The sequence below is a fragment of the Aptenodytes patagonicus genome, chromosome 2 (genome assembly GCF_965638725.1).
Source record: "Aptenodytes patagonicus chromosome 2, bAptPat1.pri.cur, whole genome shotgun sequence".
NCBI lineage: Eukaryota > Metazoa > Chordata > Aves > Sphenisciformes > Spheniscidae > Aptenodytes > Aptenodytes patagonicus.
Genome location: NC_134950.1, coordinates 134,129,074 through 134,137,193, shown reverse-complemented (window position 1 = coordinate 134,137,193; position 8,120 = coordinate 134,129,074). Strand labels below are relative to the sequence as shown.

Sequence of the window (8,120 nt, the reverse complement as noted above, 5' to 3'; positions counted from 1 at the left end):
TCCGTAGAGATGCCGGGATCCGACATTCAGAGCTGCACAGAGGCAGAAACGTGTCCTGGATCGGATCCTGTAAATACCATTACATGCTCTCCCAGGCACATCCCACTCACGGCTCTGTCCTCTCTCTCCTCAACACCACTTACGTGTTATGTGCTGTCATTGTACCAGCTTGTCTTTACACCCCAGAATAATGCGCCTATTATTCTCTTCTCTCCAAAGCTTCCACCTCTAACCGTGTCGTAAAAAATAGCCTTAATAAAACAGTGATAATTACGCCATTATTGTTAACACTACCCATTAAAAATTTAAAAATAGGCTTTCTGGTTTGGTCACCCATTTGTACTGCCTATCAGTTTTTGCGGCACTAAATCGTTGCGCGGTATGTCAAAACTTTCTTCCTTTTTTAAAGACGACGAGACTTGTTTTTATAGACACTGAAGGCGCATCGTGGGTTCACAGTCGTAATGGGACAGTATCGGTCAAAAGTTATTGACACCCTGTTGACCGGCGAAGGAAAATTAATATCCCGCAGGTAAGAAGTGTGTGACGAGTCTTTCCTTCTCCAGGTTTAGCACTTTCAAGGGAAATGCCTGATTTATGAGCATATCACTCTAGCAATGTTTTAATGTCCCCCTATTATTTCCTTGTTTTGGGAAGGGAGGGTGTTTCGTTCGCTTTTTGTATGCGAGGCACCTTTCAGCAGCGGTAACGCTGAAATCGGCGTATTACCCTTCCAAACGCGGTCGCCCTGGTCTCGCCTCGGCGGTATATCAGCAAGGAAAGCTGTAAACTCGGAGAAATAAATCAGTTTGAAAAGTTTTGAGGATAGTTATGACATCCTGGCTGTGACCAAGCGAACGAGAGAGACTTAATAGGTTTAAAATCTCGGTCTGGAACAGGCGGGGGGGGGGGGGGCGGAAAGGAGAAGAAAAAAAAAGAAAACCCCATAGAGATACATTTCCCAATCTGCCTGGAAATTAATCCCAAATGAGGGAGTCTCCTTCCAAATCGGGCTTGACAGATCTGTGGGAAACACTAGACAGAAGGCAGAGCGCCGGACCCCACATTCCCGGCGAGGCAAAGCCCCGCCGCCGCGGCGGGGAGCGGGACGGGGCTCCTCGCTCCGCCACGCCGCGCCACCGGCTTGTTGACGTGCGAGGGGCTGTGGCTGCGGTACTCCTCCTGAGGGATGTAAAACCAGACATTTTAAGAAGCCTTTACTAATCCAATCGAAATCGACCCCAAAACTTCGAGTCCAACAGAGCGTGTTTGTTTTTTTTTTTTTTTTTTTTCTTAGACTCCATTGGGGCCTTTAACTCTCTGTGTTCACCCCTGGCAAATAACTGCGTGTGTGTGTGTGGGGGGGTGTGCGTCTGTCCGTGCGTGGGTGTACCGCAGCCTGAGTTGCGGCGGGCTGAGACAGACCACCCGTGGCAATGACCATCATCTCGGGCTCAACAAAACCTCCCACCCGAGGACATGACGGGTGGCATCCTGGCGGGAACGGATTAAGAATGGGATGAGGAAGGAGGCAGCAGCGGCTCGTAAAGGAAAATGATAAAATTTGTGGGGATCGGCCAGCATAATCCACGGGAAGCATCCCTAGGGCTCCAGTCTGCGAGAGACAGGATTTCCCATTAACTTCCCCGCAGCCGTCTTCATCGCCCGCTCTGGGAGCGCTCCCTCGTATCTGAATTCAGGTCCCGGTTACCGTTTTATTTAGAAAGCGACATGAATACCCCTCTTCTTGCTGCTCCCAAATTCGTAGTAATGGGAAAATCCTCTCCGTCCGCCACAGACAACAGCCAGCCTCCTCCGACACGGCTGCCTGGCCGAGCTGGGAAGGAGGCTGGAGGTGAGTCTCCCCGCGAGGCTGGGGTGTCCTGGGCCTCGGGGGAGGCCGAGCTCTCACACCCCCCTGGAGGTGCCAGGGAAATCACCTCCCCAGCAAAGCGCAGCGACGATGCCGCCAGCCGTGGGAAGCGGCACCAGCGCGACACGGGCATGGCGCTGCCCGAGCGCCCCCGCCTCGCTTTGCCTGGCCCCACCGCACAGCTCCGCACCGCTCCGCGCCGCTCCGCGCTGCTCCGCGCAGAGGGATCAGCGCTGGCCCTCCGCCTCCGCCCAGCAGAGCCGGATTGCCTTTCCATCCACCCACCCACCCATCCATCCTTCCATCCACCCATTCTTCCATCCATCTACCCACCCACCGCCTGCTCCTCCAGCAGCCGGACCCGATCCTGCTCCCCCCCTCGTCGCTCGCACAGCCCGAGGAGCAGAGCCTGGCTGCGGCAGGGGTGGGCGGCGGGTCCTCATCCGGAGCTGGAAGGGCACACACCGGTCTAGAGGCTGGCAAGGGAGAGAAGGGAAAGGGACTTTAGCAATGAGTTTTCAAGAAATGGGCAAGCTTCGGAGCAGTGCACGCATGACACGTGTGATGAAAAGCAGCGCGGTCTGGAGCGTGGTGTGGTGTGCGCATGATGTGTGTGTGCGTGGAAACGTGCGTGCGTGTCTACACAGGGAGAAAGAGGAGAGATTGGTGGCGATAGCCCTGCAAAAATTCCTGGTTTATCCCCCTGACATCAGTTTGCTTATTGCTGGGAGCACATCGTAATCCGTGCATCCAGCGGACCGGGAATCCTATTTGCTTGTTTGTTTGTCTCCCTGCGTCGTGCCCGTCTTGCTCACAGGGCTAGACAGAAAATCCCAGCGTGTTGCCTATTGCGCTGCCTGTTCCCCCCGAAGCAACGTCACCTCAAATATGCCAGTAAATTCCTTACCGGGTTGGGAACGTAATTGGTTGAATGTTTTCTGTAACCCGACTAGCCAATAACACTCCGAGAAAAAATTTAGAACAACCTAGTTACGACAGATGGTGAAAATGACTTGACACTACACGTGTGAGTCAATATGAACTAGAGATGAGATACTTGCCGCACTCATTAGAAATATCATAATACGCCAAAGAGACTACGTGTGCTGCTATATTTACGGTACAAGGTCCCTTATTTCAGACAAGTGCTGTCCAAATGGTTGCCCTTGTCATTTCTGTTTTAACAACATCTGCTAGCTAGCATAAGCTCTGGCCTTGATAACTTGCATTTCTCTGAGCCTGAATTATTCTTGGCAGACCTTCTTCTTGCAGTTTTTCCTCCTGAAAGCAGATAATAATTTATGCAAAACAATTAATTAAAAAGAAGAAAGGGGAGGAGACGTAAAACCCTCTTAGAAGCGCAAGAATCGTGGAACAAATGGAAACTGCGAAGGAATAAATAAGAGTGAACGATAAACAGCAGATAGCCAGAATAACTACAGCTACGAAAAGTGAAGTAGTTGCACCTTTTCAGCTGTAAAACGCAATAAATATGTAACCGCATTTCCAAATTTTAAACTAACGTTTTAATCTCAGTCAACAGAAAGCAATAGCAGTTAGACGAATAGGAACCGATATTGAACCAGAACAAGAAGTCAAGGCTATTTCTGCATTCAGATGTCAGCAGCGCATTTCCTTATCCTCAAGTTTGCAAAGGATTCTTAAAGCCTTATATATGCAGTTATGCGGAAGCTGATTGCCAGCAATAAATAATGCATCCAAGGAAGAGGCTTGAGTACGTATCTTCTCACTTCCAGGATGCGGCTAGGGTTCTTCGCCTCAATTCTACATCAAGGTTGTGGCTTAAAGCAGTCAAAAGGCTATTTAATTGTCAGGCAAGGCTTCCCCCTGCGGAACTCTCTCCGCATGTTACAACCTCTTTGCAGCTCAGCTCCATATGCATCTCTTTTTCACACTTCCCTCTCCATCTCGGGCTCCTACACCTGGTGCATCACGCATTTAGCCCATTAGCTCCGGCTCTTCCTTTCATCTTCCCCATGGCAGACGTTTCTATTTATCCACTGGCAATCAATGTGTGGCGTCACCGGTGGTACTGTAATGACGACTGCACCATTGAGGATGACAGCTTAGAAAGAAGAGGGCAATGGTGATCCCTCCCAGAGCAGCACAGCAGAGTGTAGCGCTCGCATCACAAGGTCACCCTATCTCACCGCTTGCTCCTCTGCATTGGCAGGAGAGGGTTGCTGGGTTTGCACAAGGCTGGGGCGGGAGCGGGAGGGAGGGGGGGAAGAGATCTGGATTTTTTTCCCCCCTCCCTTAAGCAAAGCCACAATGGAAACCAGGAAGGAGATGGTGATGTTTCTGGAAGGGACACAACTTGGCGCTCTAGTTGGCAAGAGGGTGCCTAATTTGTCCGAAGCAGTGGGGAGCCCCGCTCCGGAGCCGCAGGAGAAGATGATCCATCGGAACTGCCTCAGCCCCAGACCTGGCCCCTTGTCGTCCCGGGAGAGAGGAGGAGGAGGAGGTGGCGGAGGAGAAGACGAAGAGGAGGTGGAGGTGCTGCCAGGGACAGGGACGGTGCCGGAGAGCCGCTCGGCGGCGGCAGCACTGCTTTCGGCCGGACAGCAGCCCCCCGCCCCGGAGCCCCTCTCCAGCAAAGGGCAGCAGAGCAGCTCGGACACCGAGTCGGATTTCTATGAGGAAATCGAGGTGAGCTGCACCCCGGACTGCGCCACGGGGAGCGCCGAGTACCAGCACAGCAAAGGTACCCAACTCCTTCCCATGCCTCCAGCTCCCCGCCCGCTCCGGGGCTGGGGGGCAGCACTGGGGGGCGGGGGGGGCTGCCGGAGGGGGTCTTCCCCCTGCCAGCTGAGCGAGGGGCAGCGAAGTCGGGGTGTGTGTGGGGGCATCTCCTTTCCTGGCTGACTCCTCAGCTCCCTGCCACCGGGAGGCTTGTTTGGGAGTCAGAGGACACGACACCGGGCAGCCCCCGTGTCCCTGGAGGGGAGCCAGGCTTCCCGCCGTGGATGCATCAGGTCTGCAGCTTGTCCCGTAGGACCCCCTTGGCCAGGACCACCACCCACTCTCTCCCCTCCATCTTTTTTATATTTTTAATCTCGCCCATCGCCTGGACAGTGCATGCTCCAGGAAATCCCTTCCGATCCTCCCCACCGGCGGGTTTTTTTGTATGTGTTGGGGAGGGGGGCAAGATCAAACGGGTTTTCTGGCCGAGAGCTGTTTGTGGTTTTGCAGGGTGAAATGTGCCCGGGCGAGTGCGGAAGCGCCCATAAAGACCGTAAAATCGCTCGCCGACTCCTGCCTGCCCCAAGTGCGGCAGCGAGGTCCTTGTTTGCACGTTGGGTTAAAAAAAGAAAAAAGGGGGGGAAAAAAAAGAGGAGAGGTCCAAATTACCTTGTCACTTCTATGTCTCGGTGGCGCCAGCTCGGAAATGGTCCCAATGAATTAATTGCCTTTGGTCTCGGGCACAATGAGGGAGAGTTGCATTTGAAAGCAAACGCAGTGGCCAGGCCCCTTTCCCCCCTGCCCCCACTCCTTATTCCCACCTTCCCAGCCCGGCAGAGCCCCCCCCCTACCCCGACAACAACCCACTTCTCCCCCCTCCCCATTCCTCCATCACTTCAAGAAGAAGCCGGGAAGCGCGGAGAGCGCTGTCTGCCCTCTCTCGTCCCTTAGAGGCTCGTTGAAAATATCCCATCCTGAGCTTTGGAATTAGAGTCCCCGAGGCCTCACCTCCCCCTCGGAGGGAGCAGTGTCCCTGCCTGCCGGTTGCTCCGCTCCTGGACCCTTGCTGGGCTGGAGGAAGGGGCCACGGAGCCGTGCGGCTCGGGCGGTGGGCACACCTGCCTTTCCGAACCGCTCAGGGTCGGAGGATGCTGCGGCGGCCGCCTCCGGCTTCACAGTGCGGGAAGCGAGCGGAGTGGCATCGAGCAGACACTCCCAGGGCGGTGTGTGTGTGTTGGTGTGTTTGGAGGGGGGGGGCGACGACAGGTAGCCTTCCAGCCAGAGTGAATAAGCACCCGTCAAACCCTTAACCGGTGCTGCATCCCCTTGCTCCCTGCCCTCCCCCCCCCGGTCCCTCTTGGATGTCTCCCCAGCACCCTCAGTACACCCGGGCAGGCACAGAAAAGACGAATGGGGAGGGATGGGGGGGAGAAGGGAGCTCGCTGGGGAGGCGGGCGGCGAGCATCCCTCCGTGCCCGCCCGCCTCCGAGCGTGTGTCTCTACTCCGGGCTCCCCACGCAGGGCCGTGCTCCGAGACGCTGGGCGGCAGCCCCAGCGGCGGGGGGGATCACCCCAAGGGCAGCGGAGGCAGCGGCGGCTCCCAGGGCTCGCTGGCCTGCAGCGCCAGCGACCAGATGCGCCGCTACCGCACCGCCTTCACCCGCGAGCAGATCGCCCGGCTGGAGAAGGAGTTTTACCGGGAGAACTACGTGTCCAGGCCCCGGAGATGTGAACTGGCGGCTGCTCTAAATCTGCCAGAAACCACCATCAAGGTACGCACAGTTCGGACATGTTTCCAATTAGCACGATATAAATCTATACGGCCAAACTTCCTTGCAAAACTCGGGAAAGCACTTCTCCAGCACAACCCTCCCTCTCTCCCCCCCCGCTCCCCCGCCCTTTTCCTGGCCCTACTCGCACCCTGCAGCAAGCAGCAATGCGGGAGCGGGGATACGGCTCCCGGAGCCGTCCCAGCCAGCACCGCTAATCCGGCCTCTCCCTAGCAGATTATTTTTAATCCTCCCTTCAGTCCAGTCCAAACCCCGCTCAGCTCTCGAGGGAGGGAAGAGGAAGCCAGTAGCAGATCTTGTGTTGATCTCTCTTTGCTTTGCCGTTTCAAAAACATTTGCACATAAAAATAAAACCGGTAACAATAATCCCAGGTAGTTCTGGGCTGCAAAACGGCTGCAAGGAGGCAGAGCAGCCGGGCTTGCCCGAGGCCGGGGGGGGGGGGTGTCAGCAGGACAAGCCCTAGCAAGAAGAAAGGAAAACAAGCACCCTAAAAGGGCTGCTCCACCGGGTCTCCCCGTAGATTTATAGGGGCTTAACCGATCCCTCCGTACGTGATGACAACTGCCTCTGGGAGCGAGAGCTGGCGCCGGTCTCCCATCGCCGGCAGACCCGCTCCCGCCCGCGCCACCCCCGGGGCAGGGGCCGGTGCCGGCGGTCGGGCGGAGCGGGGCGGCGGGGCGTGACGGCTCTCGCCTCCCCTCTCCCCGCAGGTTTGGTTCCAGAACCGCAGGATGAAGGACAAGCGGCAGCGCCTGGCCATGACCTGGCCTCACCCGGCCGACCCGGCGTTTTATACCTACATGATGAGCCACGCGGCGGCCACCGGCAATTTGCCCTACCCGTTCCCGTCCCACCTGCCCCTGCCCTACTACTCCCACATGGGCATCGGAGCCACATCGGCCTCTGCCGCCACTCCCTTCAGTACCCCCCTGAGGCCGCTGGACACCTTCAGGGTCCTCTCCCACCCCTACCCGAGACCAGAACTGCTGTGCGCCTTCAGGCATCCCTCTCTCTACCCTGCCCCAACTCATGGACTCAGCAGCGCCGGGGGCAACCCCTGCTCCTGCCTGGCTTGCCACAGCGGTCAGTCCAACGGGCTGGCGCAGAGACCCTCCGGATCAGACTTTACCTGTTCGGCCACAACCAGGACTGACTCTTTCCTCACTTTCACGCCCTCTGTGCTGAGCAAAGCCACCTCAGTTTCCATGGACCAGCGAGAAGAAGTACCTTTAACGAGATAAACCTTCGTCTCAGGGTTATTAAAAACTCGCCCCTTTCCCGGGCTTCTCTTCGAGTTAATGTACCTACAGCCGATGTTTATTTGATCGTGTTCTCTCCCCAGAAGCGGACACCTACGGAAAAAAAGACTAAAAATAGCTCAGTCTTAAAAGGATTTACATTCCAAGGGGAGGGGGGGGGGAAGAAGAAGGAAAGAAATGACTAGTGATTTATCTCTGAGAAGGATTTTAGGCACGGAAGAGGAAGAAAACCAACCCGAATGAAATACACTTCGGTAACCTATAGAAATGAGCTGGGACTTTCTTTTCCATGGACAGACTTCTTACCAAGGGCTGGGGCTTCTGCGGCTCACAGCAACAAACCTTATGCACAAACCTACGAGGCGGAGAAGGAAAATCTGAAATACTTGAAAGAAACATTATCTTGATAACGAAATGGCTTGTGCGCATGAAGAAAGCAAAGATGTAACCTAGCAGAGTGTTCAGAAAATAAAAACAACGAGCAAACAGCAAAA

General features: G+C 55.6%; 1 protein-coding gene across 1 annotated transcript; it reads left to right on the top strand.

Moving 5' to 3' along the window:
* The first annotated feature begins 4,165 nt into the window (after nt 1-4,165).
* On the top strand, nt 4,166-7,608 carry EVX1 (even-skipped homeobox 1). The gene is made up of 3 exons (XM_076332321.1): nt 4,166-4,598; nt 6,098-6,348; nt 7,078-7,608. Exons 1-3 carry the CDS (start codon nt 4,166-4,168, stop codon nt 7,606-7,608), a joined length of 1,215 nt encoding a protein of 404 aa, XP_076188436.1.
* Nucleotides 7,609-8,120: the final 512 nt, after the last annotated feature.

Excerpts from the sequence above, each read along its gene's own strand:
- EVX1 (XM_076332321.1), top strand. The coding sequence starts at position 4,166 with ATGGAAACCAGGAAGGAGATGGTGATGTTTCTGGAAGGGACACAACTT. Across the intron at positions 4,599-6,097 it reads CGAGTACCAGCACAGCAAAG|GGCCGTGCTCCGAGACGCTG; the intron begins GTACCCAACTCC and ends CTCCCCACGCAG. Across the intron at positions 6,349-7,077 it reads TGCCAGAAACCACCATCAAG|GTTTGGTTCCAGAACCGCAG; the intron begins GTACGCACAGTT and ends CTCTCCCCGCAG.